The sequence below is a fragment of the Scyliorhinus torazame genome, chromosome 19 (assembly GCF_047496885.1).
Source record: "Scyliorhinus torazame isolate Kashiwa2021f chromosome 19, sScyTor2.1, whole genome shotgun sequence".
Taxonomy (NCBI): Eukaryota; Metazoa; Chordata; class Chondrichthyes; order Carcharhiniformes; family Scyliorhinidae; genus Scyliorhinus; species Scyliorhinus torazame.
The window spans coordinates 3,255,315-3,276,977 of NC_092725.1; the positions used below are offsets into that span (position 1 = coordinate 3,255,315).

Sequence of the window (21,663 nt, forward strand, 5' to 3'; positions counted from 1 at the left end):
GGGGGGGTCACTGTGTGGGATTCGGGGGGGGTCAGTGTGTGGGATTCGGGGGGGATCAGTGTGTGGGATTCGGGAGGGGGTCAGTGTGTGGGATTCGGGGGGGATCAGTGTGTGGGATTCGGGGGGGGTCAGTGTGTGGGATTCAGGGGGGATCAGTGTGTGGGATTCGGGGGGGGGTCAGTGTGTGGGATTCGGGGGGGTCAGTGTGTGGGATTCGGGGGGGTCAGTGTGTGGGATTTGGGGGGGGATCAGTGCGTGGGATTCGGGGGGGTTAAGTGTGTGGGATTCGGGGGGGGTCAGTGTGTGGGATTCGGGGGGGGTCAGTGTGTGGGATTCGTGGGGGTCAGTGTGTGGGATTTGGGGGGGGATCAGTGCGTGGGATTCGGGGGGGTTAAGTGTGTGGGATTCGGGGGGGTCAGTGTGTGGGATTTGGGGGTGATCAGTGTGTGGGATTCGGGGGGGTCAGTGTGTGGGATTCGGGGGGGGATCAGTGTGTGGGATTCGGGGGGGATCAGTGTGTGGGATTCGGGGGGGATCAGTGTGTGGGATTCGGGGGGGATCAGTGTGTGGGATTCGGGGGGTACAGTGTGTGGGATTCGGGGGGGGTCAGTGTGTGGGATTCGGGGGGGGTCAGTGTGTGGGATTTGGGGGGGATCAGTGTGTGGGATTCGGGGGGGGTCAGTGTGTGGGATTCGGGGGGGGATCAGTGTGTGGGATTCGGGGGGGTCAGTGTGTGGAATTCAGGGGGGATCAGTGCGTGGGATTTGGGGGGGTCCGTTTGTGGGATTCGGGGGGGGTCAGTGTGTGGGATTCGGGGGGGTCAGTGTGTGGGATTCGGGGGGGGTCAGTGTGTGGGATTCGGGGGGGGTCAGTGTGTGGGATTCGGGGGGGGGGTCAGTGTGTGGGATTAGGGGGGGTCGATGTGCGGGATTCGGGGGGGTCAGTGTGTGGGATTCGGGGGGGGTCAGTGTGTGGGATTCGGGGGGGGTCAGTGTGTGGGGATAGGGGGGGTCAATGTGTGAGATTCAGTGGGGGATCAGTGTGTGGGATTCGGGGGGGTCAGTGTGTGGGATTCGGGGGGGGTCAGTGTGTGGGATTCGGGGGGGTCAGTGTGTGGGATTTGGGGGGGATCAGTGTGTGGGATTCGGGGGGGTTCAGTGTGTGGGATTCGGGGGGGGTCAGTGTGTGGGTTTCGGGGGGGTCAGTGTGTGGGATTCGGGGGGGGTCAGTGTGTGGGATTCGGGGGGGGTCAGTGTGTGGGATTCAGGGGGGTCAGTGTGTGGGATTTGGGGGGGGTCAGTGTGTGGGATTCGGGGGGGGTCAGTGTGTGGGATTAGGGGGGGGTCAATGTGTGGGATTCAGGGGGGGGGGTCAGTGTGTGGGATTCGGGGGGGTCAATTAGTGGGATTCGGGGGGGATCAGTGTGTGGGATTCGGGGGGGTCAGTGTGTGGGATTAGGGGGGATCAGTGTGTGGGATTCGGGGGGGGATCAGTGTGTGGGATTCGGGGGGGTCAGTGTGTGGGATTCGGGGGGTCAGTGTGTTGGATTAGGGGGGTCAATGTGTGGGATTCAGGGGGGGGGTCAGTGTGTGGGATTCGGGGGGGTCAGTGTGTGGGATTCGGGGGGGATCAGTGTGTGGGATTCGGGGGGGTCAGTGTGTGGGTTTCGGGGGGGATCAGTGTGTGGGATTCGGGGGGGTCAGTGTGTGGGATTCGGGGGGGATCAGTGTGTGGGATTCGGGGGGGTCAGTGTGTGGGATTCGGGGGGGGTCAGTGTGTGGGATTCGGGGGGGTCAGTGTGTGGGATTCGGGGGGGGTCAGTGTGTGGGATTCGGGGGGGGTCAGTGTGTGGGATTCGGGGGGGTCAGTGTGTGGGATTCGGGGGGGGGATCAGTGTGTGGGATTCGGGGGGGTCAGTGTGTGGGATTCGGGGGGGGTCAGTGTGTGGGATTAGGGGGGGTCAATGTGTGGGATTCAGGGCGTTCAGTGTGTGGGATTCGGGGGGGGGTCAGTGTGTGGGATTCGGGGGGGGGTCAGTGTGTGGGATTCGGGGGGGATCAGTGTGTGGGATTCGGGGGGGGGTCAGTGTGTGGGATTCGGGGGGGATCAGTGTGTGGGATTCGGGGGGGATCAGTGTGTGGGATTCGGGGGGGTCAGTGTGTGGGATTCGGGGGGGGTCAGTGTGTGGGATTAGGGGGGGTCAATGTGTGGGATTCAGGGGGGGGGTCAGTGTGTGGGATTCGGGGGGGATCAGTGTGTGGGATTCGGGGGGGATCAGTGTGTGGGATTCGGGGGGGTCAGTGTGTGGGATTCGGGGGGGGATCAGTGTGTGGGATTCGGGGGGGGTCAGTGTGTGGGATTCGGGGGGGGATCAGTGTGTGGGATTCGGGGGGGTCAGTGTGTGGGATTCGGGGGGGTCAGTCTGTGGGATTCGGGGGGGTCAGTCTGTGGGATTCTGGGTGGGGTCAGTGTGTGGGATTCGGGTGGGGTCAGTGTGTGGGATTCGGGTGGGGTCAGTGTGTGGGATTCGGGGGGGGTCAGTGTGTGGGATTCGAGGGGGTCAGTGTGTGGGATTCGGGGGGGGTCAGTGCGTGGGATTCGGGGGGGGGTCACTGTGTGGGATTCGGGGGGGGTCAGTGTGTGGGATTCGGGGGGGATCAGTGTGTGGGATTCGGGAGGGGGTCAGTGTGTGGGATTCGGGGGGGATCAGTGTGTGGGATTCGGGGGGGGTCAGTGTGTGGGATTCAGGGGGGATCAGTGTGTGGGATTCGGGGGGGGGTCAGTGTGTGGGATTCGGGGGGGTCAGTGTGTGGGATTCGGGGGGGTCAGTGTGTGGGATTTGGGGGGGGATCAGTGCGTGGGATTCGGGGGGGTTAAGTGTGTGGGATTCGGGGGGGTCAGTGTGTGGGATTCGGGGGGGGTCAGTGTGTGGGATTCGTGGGGGTCAGTGTGTGGGATTTGGGGGGGGATCAGTGCGTGGGATTCGGGGGGGTTAAGTGTGTGGGATTCGGGGGGGTCAGTGTGTGGGATTTGGGGGTGATCAGTGTGTGGGATTCGGGGGGGTCAGTGTGTGGGATTCGGGGGGGGGATCAGTGTGTGGGATTCGGGGGGGATCAGTGTGTGGGATTCGGGGGGGATCAGTGTGTGGGATTCGGGGGGGATCAGTGTGTGGGATTCGGGGGGTACAGTGTGTGGGATTCGGGGGGGGTCAGTGTGTGGGATTCGGGGGGGGTCAGTGTGTGGGATTTGGGGGGGATCAGTGTGTGGGATTCGGGGGGGGTCAGTGTGTGGGATTCGGGGGGGGATCAGTGTGTGGGATTCGGGGGGGTCAGTGTGTGGAATTCAGGGGGGATCAGTGCGTGGGATTTGGGGGGGTCCGTTTGTGGGATTCGGGGGGGGTCAGTGTGTGGGATTCGGGGGGGTCAGTGTGTGGGATTCGGGGGGGGTCAGTGTGTGGGATTCGGGGGGGGTCAGTGTGTGGGATTCGGGGGGGGTCAGTGTGTGGGATTCGGGGGGGATCAGTGTGTGGGATTCGGGGGGGGTCAGTGTGTGGGATTCGGGGGGGATCAGTGTGTGGGATTCGGGGGGGGGGTCAGTGTGTGGGATTCGGGGGGGGTCAGTGTGTGGGATTCGGGGGGGTCAGTGTGTGGGATTTGGGGGGGATCAGTGCGTGGGATTCGGGGGGGTTAAGTGTGTGGGATTCGGGGGGGGGTCAGTGTGTGGAATTCAGGGGGGATCAGTGCGTGGGATTCGGGGGGGGTCAGTGTGTGGGATTCAGGGGGGGGTCAGTGTGTGGGATTCGGGGGGGGGTCAGTGTGTGGGATTCGGGGGGGGTCAGTGTGTGGGATTCGGGGGGATCAGTGTGTGGGATTCGGGAGGGGGTCAGTGTGTGGGATTCGGGAGGGGGTCAGTGTGTGGGATTCGGGGGGGATCAGTGTGTGGGATTCGGGGGGGATCAGTGTGTGGGATTCGGGGGGGGGGGTCAGTGTGTGGGATTCGGGGGGGGTCAGTGTGTGGGATTCGGGGGGGTCAGTGTGTGGGATTCGGGGGGGGGTCAGTGTGTGGGATTCGGGGGGGGTCAGTGTGTGGGATTCGGGGGGGTCAGTGTGTGGGATTCGGGGGGGATCAGTGCGTGGGATTTGGGGGGGGTCCGTTTGTGGGATTCGGGGGGGGTCAGTGTGTGGGATTCGGGGGGGTCAGTGTGTGGGATTCGGGGGGGGGTCAGTGTGTGGGATTCGGGGGGGGTCAGTGTGTGGGATTCGGGGGGGGTCAGTGTGTGGGATTCGGGGGGGATCAGTGTGTGGGATTCGGGGGGGGGTCAGTGTGTGGGATTCGGGGGGGGTCAGTGTGTGGGATTCGGGGGGGGGGGGTCAGTGTGTGGGATTCGGGGGGGGTCAGTGTGTGGGATTTGGGGGGGGATCAGTGCGTGGGATTCGGGGGGGTTAAGTGTGTGGGATTCGGGGGGGGTCAGTGTGTGGAATTCAGGGGGGATCAGTGCGTGGGATTCGCGGGGGGATCAGTGTGTGGGATTCGGGGGGGTCAGTGTGTGGAATTCAGGGGGGATCAGTGCGTGGGATTTGGGGGGGGTCCGTTTGTGGGATTCGGGGGGGGTCAGAGTGTGGGATTTGGGGGGGTCAGTGTGTGGGATTCGGGGGGGGTCAGTGTGTGAGATTCGGGGGGGTCAGTGTGTGGGATTCGGGGGGGTCAGTGTGTGGGATTCGGGGGGGGTCAGTGTGTGGGATTCGGGCGGGGGTCAGTGTGTGGGATTAGGGGTGTCAATGTGTGGGATTCGGGGGGGTCAGTGTGTGGGATTCGGGGGGGGTCAGTGTGTGGGATTCGGGGGGGTCAGTGTGTGGGATTAGGGGGGGTCAATGTGTGAGATACAGGGGGGGATCAGTGTGTGGGATTCGGAGGGTTCAGTGTGTGGGATTCGGGGGGGGTCAGTGTGTGGGATTTGGGGGGGTCAGTGTGTGGGATTTGGGGGGGGATCAGTGTGTGGGATTCGGGGGGGTTCAGTGTGTGGGATTCGGGGGGGTGTCAGTGTGTGGGATTCGGGGGTGTCAGTGTGTGGGATTCGGGGGGGGTCAGTGTGTGGGATTCGGGGGGGGTCAGTGTGTGGGATTCAGGGGGGGTCAGTGTGTGGGATTCGGGGGGGGTCAGTGTGTGGGATTCGGGGGGGGTCAGTGTGTGGGATTCGGGGGGGTTCAGTGTGTGGGATTCGGGGGGGTCAATGTGTGGGATTCGGGGGGGGTCAGTGTGTGGGATTCGGGGGGGGTCAGTGTGTGGGATTCGGGGGGGTCAGTGTGTGGGATTAGGGGGGGTCAATGTGTGAGATTCAGGGGGGGATCAGTGTGTGGGATTCGGGGGGGTCAGTGTGTGGGATTCGGGGGGGGTCAGTGTGTGGGATTCGGGGGGGATCAGTGTGTGGGATTCGGGGGGGTCAGTGTGTGGGATTCGGGGGGGATCAGTGTGTCGGATTCGGGGGGTGTCAATGTGTGGGATTCGGGGGGGGTCAGTGTGTGGGATTCGGGGGGGGTCAATGTGTGGGATTCGGGGGGGATCAGTGTGTGGGATTCGGGGGGGGTCAATGTGTGGGATTCGGGGGGGGTCAGTGTGTGGGATTCGGGGGGGGTCAGTGTGTGGGATTCGGGGGGGTCAGTGTGTGGGATTAGGGGGGGTCAATGTGTGAGATTCAGGGGGGGATCAGTGTGTGGGATTCGTGGGGGTCAGTGTGTGGGATTCGGGGGGGGTCAGTGTGTGGGATTTGGGGGGGATCAGTGTGTGGGATTCGGGGGGGTCAGTGTGTGGGATTCGGGGGGGATCAGTGTGTCGGATTCGGGGGGGTCAGTGTGTGGGATTCGGAGGGGTCAGTGTGTGGGATTCGGGGGGGATCAGTGTGTGGGATTCGGGGGGGTCAGTGTGTGGGATTCGGGGGGGATCAGTGTGTCGGATTCGGGGGGGTCAGTGTGTGGGATTCGGGGGGATCAGTGTGTGGGATTCGGGGGGGATCAGTGTGTGGGATTCGGGGGGGGGATCAGTGTGTGGGATTCGGGGGGGTCAGTGTGTGGGATTCAGGGGGGGGGTCAGTGTGTGGGATTCGGGGGGGATCAGTGTGTGGGATTCGGGGGGGTCAGTGTGTGGGATTCGGGGGGGATCAGTGTGTGGGATTCGGGGGGGGGTCAGTGTGTGGGATTCGGGGGGGGTCAGTGTGTGGGATTCGGGGGGGATCAGTGTGTGGGATTCGGGGGGGGATCAGTGTGTGGGATTCGGGGGGGATCAGTGTGTGGGATTCGGGGGGGGATCAGTGTGTGGGATTCGGGGGGGGATCAGTGTGTGGGATTCGGGGGGGGTCAGTGTGTGGGATTCGGGGGGGTCAGTGTGTGGGATTCGGGGGGTCAGTGTGTGGGATTCGGGGGGGATCAGTGTGTTGGATTCGGGGGGGTCAGTGTGTGGGATTCGGGGGGGATCAGTGTGTGGGATTCGGGGGGGGATCAGTGTGTGGGATTCGGGGGGGGATCAGTGTGTGGGATTCGGGGGGGTCAGTGTGTGGGATTCGGGGGGGTCAGTGTGTGGGATTCGGGGGGGTCAGTGTGTGGGATTCGGGGGGGTCAGTGTGTGGGATTCGGGGGGGATCAGTGTGTGGGATTCGGGGGGGTCAGTGTGTGGGATTCGGGGGGGATCAGTGTGTGGGATTCGGGGGGGGATCAGTGTGTGGGATTCGGGGGGGGATCAGTGTGTGGGATTCGGGGGGGTCAGTGTGTGGGATTCGGGGGGGTCAGTGTGTGGGATTCGGGGGGGATCAGTGTGTTGGATTCGGGGGGGTCAGTGTGTGGGATTCGGGGGGGGGATCAGTGTGTGGGATTCGGGGGGGATCAGTGTGTGGGATTCGGGGGGGGTCAGTGTGTGGGATTCGGGGGGGATCAGTGTGTGGGATTCGGGGGGGTCAGTGTGTGGGATTCGGGGGGGATCACTGTGTGGGATTCGGGGGGGATCAGTGTGTGGGATTCAGGGGGGGGGGTCAGTGTGTGGGATTCGGGGGGGATCAGTGTGTGGGATTCGGGGGGGGTCAGTGTGTGGGATTCGGGGGGGGATCAGTGTGTGGGATTCGGGGGGGATCAGTGTGTGGGATTCGGGGGGGTCAGTGTGTGGGATTCGGGGGGGGTCAGTGTGTGGGATTAGGGGGGGTCAGTGTGTGGGATTCGGGGGGGGTCAGTGTGTGGGATTCGGGGGGGGTCAGTGTGTGGGATTCGGGGGGGTCAGTGTGTGGGATTCGGGGGGGTCACTGTGTGGGATTCGGGGGGGGATCAGTGTGTGGGATTCGGGGGGTACAGTGTGTGGGATTCGGGGGGGGATCAGTGTGTGGGATTCGGGGGGGTCAGTGTGTGGGATTCGGGAGGGGGTCACTGTGTGGGATTCGGGGGGGATCAGTGTGTGGGATTCGGGGGGATCAGTGTGTGGGATTCGGGGAGGGATTAGTGTGTGGGATTCAGGGGGTGGTGGGATTTGGGGTCAGTGTGTGGGTTTCGAGGGGGGGGGATTATGGGGCGAGAAGGCGGAATTCAGAGGTTTAATCTCTGAGTTGTGCTGCTGTGAGTTCTGATGATCTCCCCCCGTCTCTCTCTCTCTCTCCCCCCGTCCTCTCTCTCTCTCTCCTCCCCGTCTCTCTCTCTCTCTCCCCCCGTCCTCTCTCTCTCTCTCTCCTCCCCGTCTCTCTCTCTCTCTCCTCCCCGTCTCTCTCTCTCTCTCCTCCCCGTCTCTCTCTCTCTCTCCTCTCCGTCTCTCTCTCTCTCTCCTCCCCATCTCTCTCTCTCTCTCCTCCCCGTCTCTCTCTCTCTCTCCTTCCTGTCTCTCTCTCTCTCTCCTCCCCGTCTCTCTCTCTCTCTTCCCCCGTCTCTCTCTCTCTCTCCTCCCCGTCTCTCTCTCTCTCTCTCCTCCCCGTCTCTCTCTCTCCTCCCCGTCTCTCTCTCTCTCCTCCCCGTCTCTCGCTCCTCCCCGTCTCTCTCTCTTCCCCGTCTCTCTCTCTCTCTCCTCCCCGTTTCTCTCTCTCCTCCCCGTCTCTCTCTCTCTCTCCTCCCCGTTTCTCTCTCTCCTCCCCGTCTCTCTCTCTCTCTCCTCCCCGTTTCTCTCTCTCCTCCCCGTCTCTCTCTCTCTCTCCTCCCCGTCTCTCTCTCTCTCTCCCCCCCGTCTCTCTCTCTCTCTCCTCCCTGTCTCTCTCTCTCCTCCCCGTCTCTCTCTCTCTCTCCTCCCCGTCTCTCTCTCTCTCCCCCCCGTCTCTCTCTCTCTCTCCTCCCTGTCTCTCTCTCTCCTCCCCGTCTCTCTCTCTCTCTCCTCCCCATCTCTCTCTCTCTCTCCTCCCCGTCTCTCTCTCTCCTCCCTGTCTCTCTCTCTCTCTCCCCCCGTCTCTCTCTCTCTCTCCCCCCGTCTCTCTCTCTCTCTCCTCCCCGTCTCTCTCTCTCTCTCCTCCCCGTCTCTCTTTCTCTCCTCCCCGTCTCTCTCTCTCTCTCCTCCCCGTCACTCTCTCTCCTCCCCGTCTCTCTCTCTCTCCTCCCCATCTCTCTCTCTCTCTCCTCCCCGTCTCTCTCTCTCTCCTCCCCGTCTCTCGCTCCTCCCCGTCTCTCGCTCCTCCCCGTCTCTCTCTCTCTCCTCCCCGTCTCTCTCCCCTCCCCTCCGCTCCGCTGACCCTCAGGGTGTGATAACGTCATCATTATATGGAACGTGAGTACCGCGGAGAAGATGATTGTGTTGGACACGATGCACCCGGACACCATCTTCAGCACTTGCTGGAATGTCAACGGGAGCAAGCTCCTCACATCATGCAAGGATAAGAAACTGCGGATCATCGATCCCCGGAAAAAGACCGTCACCTTGGTGAGTGAGGGAGTGAGGGGTGGACGGAGGGTGAGCACGGTGGGGTCACCTGGAATATCGGGAGGAAATCAGGGCAGCACAGTGGTTAGCACTGCTGCCTCACAGCTACAGGGTCCCAGGTTCGATTCCCCGCTGGGTCACTGTCCGTGCGGAGTCTGCACGTTCTCCCCGTGTGTGCATGGGTTTCCTCCGGGTGCTCCGGTTTCCTCCCACACGTCCCAAGAGTCCCTGTTAGGTAATTTGGACATTCTGAATTCTCCCTCTGTGACCCGAACAGGCGCCGGAATGTGGCGACGAGGAGATTTTCACAGTAACTTCATTGCAGCGTTAATGTAAGCCGACTTGTGACAGTAAAGATTATTATTATTAAATCTGCCGCCCTCACCTGCTTGGCTCCAGACCCCACAGCAAATGCGGTCGACTCTTAATCGCGTCTCCGACATGGTCTGGGGGGGGGTCAACGTCATACGGAAGACAGTGGCCCGCTCCCACCCGTTCGAGGGGCAGTGAGGAAGGGGCCTTGCCTGTGGACAACAGATACAAAGACTGGTCTCCTCGGTTTAATCGGGACGCAACAGGCCCTGGAAAAGGGACAGGAGATAGGCCCCAGGCTGATCAGGACGCAACAGGCCCTGGGAAACGGACAGGAGATAGGCCCCAGGCTGACCAGGACCAAACAGGCCTTGGGAAAGGGGCAGGAGATAGGCCCCAGGCTGATCAGGATGCAACAGGCCCTGGGAAACGGACAGGAGATAGGCCCCAGGCTGATCAGGACGCAACAGGCCCTGGGAAAGGGGCAGGGAGTAGGCCCCAGGCTGACCAGGACCAAACAGGACCTGGGAAAGGGGCATGGAGTAGGCCCCAGGCTGATCAGGACCAAACAGGCTCTGGGAAAGGGGCAGGGAGTAGGCCCCAGGCTGATAAGAACCAAACAGGCCCAGGGAAAGGGGCAGGGAGTAGGCCCCAGGCTGATCAGGACGCAACAGGCCCTGGGAAACAGACAGGAGATAGGCCCCAGGCTGACCAGGACCAAACAGGCCCTGGGAAAGGGGCAGGGAGTAGGCCCCAGGCTGACCAGGACCAAACAGGCCCTGGGAAACGGACAGGAGATAGGCCCCAGGCTGATCAGGACGCAACAGGCCCTGGGAAAGGGGCAGGGAGTAGGCCCCAGGCTGATCAGGACGCAACAGGCCCTGGGAAACAGACAGGAGATAGGCCCCAGGCTGATCAGGACCAAACAGGCCCTGGGAAAGGGGCAGGGAGTAGGCCTCAGGCTGACCAGGACCAAACAGGCCCTGGGAAAGGGGCAGGGAGTAGGCCCCAGGCTGACCAGGACCAAACAGGCCCTGGGAAAGGGGCAGGGAGTAGGCCCCAGGCTGATCAGGACCAAACAGGCCCTGGGAAAGGGGCAGGGAGTAGGCCCCAGGCTGATCAGGAGGCAACAGGCCCTGGGAAACGGACAGGAGATAGGCCCCAGGCTGACCAGGACCAAACAGGCCCTGGGAAAGGGGCAGGGAGTAGGCCCCAGGCTGACTAGGACCAAACAGCCCTGGGAAATGGGCAGGGAGTAGGCCCCAGGCTGACCAGGACCAAACAGGCCCTGGGAAAGGGGCCGGGAGTAGGCCCCAGGCTGATCAGGACGCAACAGGCCCGGGGAAAGGGACAGGAGATAGGCCCCATGGTGATCAGGACGCAACGGGCCCTGTGAAAGGGACAGGAGAGAGGCCCCAGGGTGATCAGGACGCAACAGGCCCTGGGAAAGGGACAGGAGATAGGCCCCAGGCTGATCAGGACGCAACAGGCCCAGGGAAAGGGGCAGGGAGTAAGCCCCAGGCTGACCAGGACCAAACAGGCCCTGGGAAAGGGGCAGGGAGTAGGCCCCAGGCTGATCAGGACGCAACAGGCCCTGGGAAAGGGGCAGGAGATAGGCCCCAGGCTGACCAGGACCAAACAGGCCCTGGGAAAGGGGCAGGGAGCAGGCCCCAGGCTGATCAGGACGCAACAGGCCCTGGGAAACGGACAGGAGATAGGCCCCAGGCTGACCAGGACCAAACAGGCCCTGGGAAAGGGGCAGGGAGTAGGCCCCAGGCTGATTAGGACCAAACAGGCCCTGGGAAAGGGGCAGGGAGTAGGCCCCAGGCTGATCAGGACGCAACAGGCCCTGGGAAAGGGGCAGGAGATAGGCCCCAGGCTGACCAGGACCAAACAGGCCCTGGGAAAGGGGCAGGGAGTAGGCCCCAGGCTGACCAGGACCAAACAGGCCCTGGGAAAGGGGAAGGGAGTAGGCCCCAGGCTGATCAGGACCAAACAGGCCTGGGAAAGGGACAGGGAATAGGCCCCAGGCTGATCAGGATGCAACAGGCCCTGGGAAAGGGACAGGAGATAGGCCCCAGGCTTATCAGAACCAAACAGGCCCTGGGAAAGGGACAGGAGATGGGCCCCAGGCTGACCAGGACCAAACATGCCCTGGGAAAGGAACAGGAAGTAGGCTGCAGACTGATAAGAACCAAACAGGCCCTGGGAAAGGGACAGGGAGTAGGCCGCAGGCTGATAAGAACCAAACAGGCCCTGGGAAAGGGACAGGGAGTAGGCCCCAGGCTGATCAGGACCAAACAGGCCTGGGAAAGGGGCAGGAAGTAGGCCGCAGGCTGATAAGAACCAAACAGGCCCTGGGAAAGGGGCAGGGGGTGGGCCCCAGGCTGACCAGGACCAAACAGGCCCTGGGAAAGGGGCAGGGAGTAGGCCCCAGGCTGACCAGGACCAAACAGGCCCTGGGAAACGGACAGGAGATAGGCCCCAGGCTGATCAGGACGCAACAGGCCCTGGGAAAGGGGCAGGGAGTAGGCCCCAGGCTGATCAGGACGCAACAGGCCCTGGGAAACAGACAGGAGATAGGCCCCAGGCTGATCAGGACCAAACAGGCCCTGGGAAAGGGGCAGGGAGTAGGCCTCAGGCTGACCAGGACCAAACAGGCCCTGGGAAAGGGGCAGGGAGTAGCCCCAGGCTGACCAGGACCAAACAGGCCCTGGGAAAGGGGCAGGGAGTAGGCCCCAGGCTGATCAGGACCAAACAGGCCCTGGGAAAGGGGCAGGGAGTAGGCCCCAGGCTGATCAGGATGCAACAGGCCCTGGGAAACGGACAGGAGATAGGCCCCAGGCTGACCAGGACCAAACAGGCCCTGGGAAAGGGGCAGGGAGTAGGCCCCAGGCTGACTAGGACCAAACAGCCCTGGGAAATGGGCAGGGGGTAGGCCCCAGGCTGACCAGGACCAAACAGGCCCTGGGAAAGGGGCAGGGAGTAGGCCCCAGGCTGATCAGGACGCAACAGGCCCGGGGAAAGGGACAGGAGATAGGCGCCATGGTGATCAGGACGCAACGGGCCCTGTGAAAGGGACAGGAGAGAGGCCCCAGGGTGATCAGGATGCAACAGGCCCTGGGAAAGGGACAGGAGATAGGCCCCAGGCTGATCAGGACGCAACAGGCCCAGGGAAAGGGGCAGGGAGTAAGCCCCAGGCTGACCAGGACCAAACAGGCCCTGGGAAAGGGGCAGGGAGTAGGCCCCAGGCTGATCAGGACGCAACAGGCCCTGGGAAAGGGGCAGGAGATAGGCCCCAGGCTGACCAGGACCAAACAGGCCCTGGGAAAGGGACAGGGAGCAGGCCCCAGGCTGATCAGGACGCAACAGGCCCTGGGAAACGGACAGGAGATAGGCCCCAGGCTGACCAGGACCAAACAGGCCCTGGGAAAGGGGCAGGGAGTAGGCCCCAGGCTGATCAGGACCAAACAGGCCCTGGGAAAGGGGCAGGGAGTAGGCCCCAGGCTGATCAGGACGCAACAGGCCCTGGGAAAGGGGCAGGAGATAGGCCCCAGGCTGACCAGGACCAAACAGGCCCTGGGAAAGGGGCAGGGAGTAGGCCCCAGGCTGACCAGGACCAAACAGGCCCTGGGAAAGGGGAAGGGAGTAGGCCCCAGGCTGATCAGGACCAAACAGGCCCTGGGAAAGGGACAGGGAATAGGCCCCAGGCTGATCAGGATGCAACAGGCCCTGGGAAAGGGACAGGAGATAGGCCCCAGGCTTATCAGAACCAAACAGGCCCTGGGAAAGGGACAGGAGATGGGCCCCAGGCTGACCAGGACCAAACATGCCCTGGGAAAGGAACAGGAAGTAGGCTGCAGACTGATAAGAACCAAACAGGCCCTGGGAAAGGGACAGGGAGTAGGCCCCAGGCTGATCAGGACCAAACAGGCCTGGGAAAGGGGCAGGAAGTAGGCCGCAGGCTGATAAGAACCAAACAGGCCCTGGGAAAGGGGCAGGGGGTGGGCCCCAGGCTGATCAGGACCAAACAGGCCCTGGGAAAGGGGCAGGGAGTAGGCCCCAGGCTGATCAGGACGCAACAGGCCCTGGGAAACGGACAGGAGATAGGCCCCAGGCTGACCAGGACCAAACAGGCCCTGGGAAAGGGGCAGGGAGTAGGCCCCAGGCTGACTAGGACCAAACAGCCCTGGGAAATGGGCAGGGGGTAGGCCCCAGGCTGACCAGGACCAAACAGGCCCTGGGAAAGGGGCAGGGAGTAGGCCCCAGGCTGATCAGGACGCAACAGGTCCGGGGAAAGGGACAGGAGATAGGCCCCATGGTGATCAGGACGCAACGGGCCCTGTGAAAGGGACAGGAGAGAGGCCCCAGGGTGATCAGGACGCAACAGGCCCTGGGAAAGGGACAGGAGATAGGCCCCAGGCTGATCAGGACGCAACAGGCCCAGGGAAAGGGGCAGGGAGTAAGCCCCAGGCTGACCAGGACCAAACAGGCCCTGGGAAAGGGGCAGGGAGTAGGCCCCAGGCTGATCAGGACGCAACAGGCCCTGGGAAAGGGGCAGGAGATAGGCCCCAGGCTGACCAGGACCAAACAGGCCCTGGGAAAGGGGCAGGGAGCAGGCCCCAGGCTGATCAGGATGCAACAGGCCCTGGGAAACGGACAGGAGATAGGCCCCAGGCTGACCAGGACCAAACAGGCCCTGGGAAAGGGGCAGGGAGTAGGCCCCAGGCTGATCAGGACCAAACAGGCCCTGGGAAAGGGGCAGGGAGTAGGCCCCAGGCTGATCAGGACGCAACAGGCCCTGGGAAAGGGGCAGGAGATAGGGCCCAGGCTGACCAGGACCAAACAGGCCCTGGGAAAGGGGAAGGGAGTAGGCCCCAGGCTGATCAGGACCAAACAGGCCCTGGGAAAGGGACAGGGAATAGGCACCAGGCTGATCAGGATGCAACAGGCCCTGGGAAAGGGACAGGAGATAGGCCCCAGGCTTATCAGAACCAAACAGGCCCTGGGAAAGGGACAGGAGATGGGCCCCAGGCTGACCAGGACCAAACATGCCCTGGGAAAGGAACAGGAAGTAGGCTGCAGACTGATAAGAACCAAACAGGCCCTGGGAAAGGGACAGGGAGTAGGCCGCAGGCTGATAAGAACCAAACAGGCCCTGGGAAAGGGACAGGGAGTAGGCCCCAGGCTGATCAGGACCAAACAGGCCTGGGAAAGGGGCAGGAAGTAGGCCGCAGGCTGATAAGAACCAACCAGGCCCTGGGAAAGGGGCAGGGGGTGGGCCCCAGGCTGATCAGGACCAAACAGGCCCTGGGAAAGGGGCAGGGAGTAGGCCCCAGGCTGATCAGGACGCAACAGGCCCTGGGAAACGGACAGGAGATAGGCCCCAGGCTGACCAGGACCAAACAGGCCCTGGGAAAGGGGCAGGGAGTAGGCCCCAGGCTGACTAGGACCAAACAGCCCTGGGAAATGGGCAGGGGGTAGGCCCCAGGCTGACCAGGACCAAACAGGCCCAGGGAAAGGGGCAGGGAGTAGGCCCCAGGCTGATCAGGACGCAACAGGCCCGGGGAAAGGGACAGGAGATAGGCCCCATGGTGATCAGGACGCAACGGGCCCTGTGAAAGGGACAGGAGAGAGGCCCCAGGGTGATCAGGACGCAACAGGCCCTGGGAAAGGGACAGGAGATAGGCCCCAGGCTGATCAGGACGCAACAGGCCCAGGGAAAGGGGCAGGGAGTAAGCCCCAGGCTGACCAGGACCAAACAGGCCCTGGGAAAGGGGCAGGGAGTAGGCCCCAGGCTGATCAGGACGCAACAGGCCCTGGGAAAGGGGCAGGAGATAGGCCCCAGGCTGACCAGGACCAAACAGGCCCTGGGAAAGGGGCAGGGAGCAGGCCCCAGGCTGATCAGGACGCAACAGGCCCTGGGAAACGGACAGGAGATAGGCCCCAGGCTGACCAGGACCAAACAGGCCCTGGGAAAGGGGCAGGGAGTAGGCCCCAGGCTGATCAGGACCAAACAGGCCCTGGGAAAGGGGCAGGGAGTAGGCCCCAGGCTGATCAGGACGCAACAGGCCCTGGGAAAGGGGCGAGAGATAGGCCCCAGGCTGACCAGGACCAAACAGGCCCTGGGAAAGGGGCAGGGAGTAGGCCCCAGGCTGACCAGGACCAAACAGGCCCTGGGAAAGGGGAAGGGAGTAGGCCCCAGGCTGATCAGGACCAAACAGGCCCTGGGAAAGGGACAGGGAATAGGCCCCAGGCTGATCAGGATGCAACAGGCCCTGGGAAAGGGACAGGAGATAGGCCCCAGGCTTATCAGAACCAAACAGGCCCTGGAAAAGGGACAGGAGATGGGCCCCAGGCTGACCAGGACCAAACATGCCCTGGGAAAGGAACAGGAAGTAGGCTGCAGACTGATAAGAACCAAACAGGCCCTGGGAAAGGGACAGGGAGTAGGCCGCAGGCTGATAAGAACCAAACAGGCCCTGGGAAAGGGACAGGGAGTAGGCCCCAGGCTGATCAGGACCAAACAGGCCTGGGAAAGGGGCAGGAAGTAGGCCGCAGGCTGATAAGAACCAAACAGGCCCTGGGAAAGGGGCAGGGGGTGGGCCCCAGGCTGATCAGGACCAAACAGGCCCTGGGAAAGGGGCAGGGAGTAGGCCCCAGGCTGATCAGGACGCAACAGGCCCTGGGAAACGGACAGGAGATAGGCCCCAGGCTGACCAGGACCAAACAGGCCCTGGGAAAGGGGCAGGGAGTAGGCCCCAGGCTGACTAGGACCAAACAGCCCTGGGAAATGGGCAGGTGGTAGGCCCCAGGCTGACCAGGACCAAACAGGCCCTCGGAAAGGGGCAGGGAGTAGGCCCCAGGCTGATCAGGACGCAACAGGCCCGGGGAAAGGGACAGGAGATAGGCCCCATGGTGATCAGGACGCAACGGGCCCTGTGAAAGGGACAGGAGAGAGGCCCCAGGGTGATCAGGACGCAACAGGCCCTGGGAAAGGGACAGGAGATAGGCCCCAGGCTGATCAGGACGCAACAGGCCCAGGGAAAGGGGCAGGGAGTAAGCCCCAGGCTGACCAGGACCAAACAGGCCCTGGGAAAGGGGCAGGGAGTAGGCCCCAGGCTGATCAGGACGCAACAGGCCCTGGGAAAGGGGCAGGAGATAGGCCCCAGGCTGACCAGGACCAAACAGGCCCTGGGAAAGGGGCAGGGAGCAGGCCCCAGGCTGATCAGGACGCAACAGGCCCTGGGAAACGGACAGGAGATAGGCCCCAGGCTGACCAGGACCAAACAGGCCCTGGGAAAGGGGCAGGGAGTAGGCCCCAGGCTGATCAGGACCAAACAGGCCCTGGGAAAGGGGCAGGGAGTAGGCCCCAGGCTGATCAGGACGCAACAGGCCCTGGGAAAGGGGCAGGAGATAGGCCCCAGGCTGACCAGGACCAAACAGGCCCTGGGAAAGGGGCAGGGAGTAGGCCCCAGGCTGACCAGGACCAAACAGGCCCTGGGAAAGGGGAAGGGAGTAGGCCCCAGGCTGATCAGGACCAAACAGGCCCTGGGAAAGGGACAGGGAATAGGCCCCAGGCTGATCAGGATGCAACAGGCCCTGGGAAAGGGACAGGAGATAGGCCCCAGGCTTATCAGAACCAAACAGGCCCTGGGAAAGGGACAGGAGATGGGCCCCAGGCTGACCAGGACCAAACATGCCCTGGGAAAGGAACAGGAAGTAGGCTGCAGACTGATAAGAACCAAACAGGCCCTGGGAAAGGGACAGGGAGTAGGCCGCAGGCTGATAAGAACCAAACAGGCCCTGGGAAAGGGACAGGGAGTAGGCCCCAGGCTGATCAGGACCAAACAGGCCTGGGAAAGGGGCAGGAAGTAGGCCGCAGGCTGATAAGAACCAAACAGGCCCTGGGAAAGGGGCAGGGGGTGGGCCCCAGGCTGATCAGCACCAAACAGGCCTGGGAAAGGGGCAGGAAGTAGGCCGCAGGCTGATAAGAACCAAACGGGCCCTGGGAAAGGGGCAGGGGGTGGGCCCCAGGCTGATCAGGACCAAACAGGCCCTGGGAAAGGGGCAGGGAGTAGGCCCCAGGCTGACCAGGACCAAACAGGCCCTGGGAAACGGACAGGAGATAGGCCCCAGGCTGATCAGGACGCAACAGGCCCTGGGAAAGGGGCAGGGAGTAGGCCCCAGGCTGATCAGGACGCAACAGGCCCTGGGAAACAGACAGGAGATAGGCCCCAGGCTGATCAGGACCAAACAGGCCCTGGGAAAGGGGCAGGGAGTAGGCCTCAGGCTGACCAGGACCAAACAGGCCCTGGGAAAGGGGCAGGGAGTAGGCCCCAGGCTGATCAGGACCAAACAGGCCCTGGGAAAGGGGCAGGGAGTAGGCCCCAGGCTGATCAGGACGCAACAGGCCCTGGGAAACGGACAGGAGATAGGCCCCAGGCTGACCAGGACCAAACAGGCCCTGGGAAAGGGGCAGGGAGTAGGCCCCAGGCTGACTAGGACCAAACAGCCCTGGGAAATGGGCAGGGGGTAGGCCCCAGGCTGACCAGGACCAAACAGGCCCTGGGAAAGGGGCAGGGAGTAGGCCCCAGGCTGATCAGGACGCAACAGGCCCGGGGAAAGGGACAGGAGATAGGCCCCATGGTGATCAGGACGCAACGGGCCCTGTGAAAGGGACAGGAGAGAGGCCCCAGGGTGATCAGGACACAACAGGCCCTGGGAAAGGGACAGGAGATAGGCCCCAGGCTGATCAGGACGCAACAGGCCCAGGGAAAGGGGCAGGGAGTAAGCCCCAGGCTGACCAGGACCAAACAGGCCCTGGGAAAGGGACAGGGAGTATGCCCCAGGCTGATCAGGACGCAACAGGCCCTGGGAAAGGGGCAGGAGATAGGCCCCAGGCTGACCAGGACCAAACAGGCCCTGGGAAAGGGGCAGCGAGCAGGCCCCAGGCTGATCAGGACGCAACAGGCCCTGGGAAACGGACAGGAGATAGGCCCCAGGCTGACCAGGACCAAACAGGCCCTGGGAAAGGGGCAGGGAGTAGGCCCCAGGCTGATCAGGACCAAACAGGCCCTGGGAAAGGGGCAGGGAGTAGGCCCCAGGCTGATCAGGACGCAACAGGCCCTGGGAAAGGGGCAGGAGATAGGCCCCAGGCTGACCAGGACCAAACAGGCCCTGGGAAAGGGGCAGGGAGTAGGCCCCAGGCTGACCAGGACCAAACAGGCCCTGGGAAAGGGGAAGGGAGTAGGCCCCAGGCTGATCAGGACCAAACAGGCCCTGGGAAAGGGACAGGGAATAGGCCCCAGGCTGATCAGGATGCAACAGGCCCTGGGAAAGGGACAGGAGATAGGCCCCAGGCTTATCAGAACCAAACAGGCCCTGGGAAAGGGACAGGAGATGGGCCCCAGGCTGACCAGGACCAAACATGCCCTGGGAAAGGAACAGGAAGTAGGCTGCAGACTGATAAGAACCAAACAGGCCCTGGGAAAGGGACAGGGAGTAGGCCGCAGGCTGATAAGAACCAAACAGGCCCTGGGAAAGGGACAGGGAGTAGGCCCCAGGCTGATCAGGACCAAACAGGCCTGGGAAAGGGGCAGGAAGTAGGCCGCAGGCTGATAAGAACCAAACAGGCCCTGGGAAAGGGGCAGGGGGTGGGCCCCAGGCTGATCAGGACCAAACAGGCCCTGGGAAAGGGGCAGGGAGTAGGCCCCAGGCTGATCAGGACGCAACAGGCCCTGGGAAACGGACAGGAGATAGGCCCCAGGCTGACCAGGACCAAACAGGCCCTGGGAAAGGGGCAGGGAGTAGGCCCCAGGCTGACTAGGACCAAACAGCCCTGGGAAATGGGCAGGGGTTAGGCCCCAGGCTGACCAGGACCAAACAGGCCCTGGGAAAGGGGCAGGGAGTAGGCCCCAGGCTGATCAGGACGCAACAGGCCCGGGGAAAGGGACAGGAGATAGGCCCCATGGTGATCAGGACGCAACGGGCCCTGTGAAAGGGACAGGAGAGAGGCCCCAGGGTGATCAGGACGCAACAGGCCCTGGGAAAGGGAAAGGAGATAGGCCCCAGGCTGATCAGGACGCAACAGGCCCAGGGAAAGGGGCAGGGAGTAAGCCCCAGGCTGACCAGGACCAAACAGGCCCTAGGAAAGGGGCAGGGAGTAGGCCCCAGGCTGATCAGGACGCAACAGGCCCTGGGAAAGGGGCAGGAGATAGGCCCCAGGCTGACCAGGACCAAACAGGCCCTGGGAAAGGGGCAGGGAGCAGGCCCCAGGCTGATCAGGACGCAACAGGCCCTGGGAAACGGACAGGAGATAGGCCCCAGGCTGACCAGGACCAAACAGGCCCTGGGAAAGGGGCAGGGAGTAGGCCCCAGGCTGATCAGGACCAAACAGGCCCTGGGAAAGGGGCAGGGAGTAGGCCCCAGGCTGATCAGGACGCAACAGGCCCTGGGAAAGGGGCAGGAGATAGGCCCCAGGCTGACCAGGACCAAACAGGCCCTGGGAAAGGGGCAGGGAGTAGGCCCCAGGCTGACCAGGACCAAACAGGCCCTGGGAAAGGGGAAGGGAGTAGGCCCCAGGCTGATCAGGACCAAACAGGCCCTGGGAAAGGGACAGGGAATAGGCCCCAGGCTGATCAGGATGCAACAGGCCCTGGGAAAGGGACAGGAGATAGGCCCCAGGCTTATCAGAACCAAACAGGCCCTGGGAAAGGGACAGGAGATGGGCCCCAGGCTGACCAGGACCAAACATGCCCTGGGAAAGGAACAGGAAGTAGGCTGCAGACTGATAAGAACCAAACAGGCCCTGGGAAAGGGACAGGGAGTAGGCCGCAGGCTGATAAGAACCAAACAGGCCCTGGGAAAGGGACAGGGAGTAGGCCCCAGGCTGATCAGGACCAAACAGGCCTGGGAAAGGGGCAGGAAGTAGGCCGCAGGCTGATAAGAACCAAACAGGCCCTGGGAAAGGGGCAGGGGGTGGGCCCCAGGCTGATCAGGACCAAACAGGCCTGGGAAAGGGGCAGGAAGTAGGCCGCAGGCTGATAAGAACCAAACGGGCCCTGGGAAAGGGGCAGGGGGTGGGCCCCAGGCTGATCAGGACCAAACAGGCCCTGGGAAAGGGGCAGGGAGTAGGCCCCAGGCTGACCAGGACCAAACAGGCCCTGGGAAACGGACAGGAGATAGGCCCCAGGCTGATCAGGAAGCAACAGGCCCTGGGAAAGGGGCAGGGAGTAGGCCCCAGGCTGATCAGGACGCAACAGGCCCTGGGAAAGGGGCAGGAGATAGGCCCCAGGCTGACCAGGACCAAACAGGCCCTGGGAAAGGGGCAGGGAGCAGGCCCCAGGCTGATCAGGACGCAACAGGCCCTGGGAAACGGACAGGAGATAGGCCCCAGGCTGACCAGGACCAAACAGGCCCTGGGAAAGGGGCAGGGAGTAGGCCCCAGGCTGATCAGGACCAAACAGGCCCTGGGAAAGGGGCAGGGAGTAGGCCCCAGGCTGATCAGGACGCAACAGGCCCTGGGAAAGGGGCAGGAGATAGGCCCCAGGCTGACCAGGACCAAACAGGCCCTGGGAAAGGGGCAGGGAGTAGGCCCCAGGCTGACCAGGACCAAACAGGCCCTGGGAAAGGGGAAGGGAGTAGGCCCCAGGCTGATCAGGACCAAACAGGCCCTGGGAAAGGGACAGGGAATAGGCCCCAGGCTGATCAGGATGCAACAGGCCCTGGGAAAGGGACAGGAGATAGGCCCCAGGCTTATCAGAACCAAACAGGCCCTGGGAAAGGGACAGGAGATGGGCCCCAGGCTGACCAGGACCAAACATGCCCTGGGAAAGGAACAGGAAGTAGGCTGCAGACTGATAAGAACCAAACAGGCCCTGGGAAAGGGACAGGGAGTAGGCCGCAGGCTGATAAGAACCAAACAGGCCCTGGGAAAGGGGCAGGGGGTGGGCCCCAGGCTGATCAGGACCAAACAGGCCTGGGAAAGGGGCAGGAAGTAGGCCGCAGGCTGATAAGAACCAAACGGGCCCTGGGAAAGGGGCAGGGGGTGGGCCCCAGGCTGATCAGGACCAAACAGGCCCTGGGAAAGGGGCAGGGAGTAGGCCCCAGGCTGACCAGGACCAAACAGGCCCTGGGAAACGGACAGGAGATAGGCCCCAGGCTGATCAGGACGCAACAGGCCCTGGGAAAGGGGCAGGGAGTAGGCCCCAGGCTGATCAGGACGCAACAGGCCCTGGGAAACAGACAGGAGATAGGCCCCAGGCTGATCAGGACCAAACAGGCCCTGGGAAAGGGGCAGGGAGTAGGCCTCAGGCTGACCAGGACCAAACAGGCCCTGGGAAAGGGGCAGGGAGTAGCCCCAGGCTGACCAGGACCAAACAGGCCCTGGGAAAGGGGCAGGGAGTAGGCCCCAGGCTGATCAGGACCAAACAGGCCCTGGGAAAGGGGCAGGGAGTAGGCCCCAGGCTGATCAGGACGCAA

The 21,663-nt window shown here is 63.1% G+C and overlaps 1 protein-coding gene across 1 annotated transcript in view; it reads left to right on the top strand.

Annotated features, from left to right (window-relative positions):
• Positions 1-21,663, top strand: part of LOC140396606 (coronin-1B-like) — a 96,346-nt gene that overhangs the window by 68,142 nt on the left and 6,541 nt on the right. Inside the window, exon 4 of the mRNA XM_072485403.1 lies at positions 8,687-8,868. Coding sequence (XP_072341504.1) covers positions 8,687-8,868 — 182 coding nt within the window. The remainder of the gene's footprint in view (positions 1-8,686; positions 8,869-21,663) is intronic.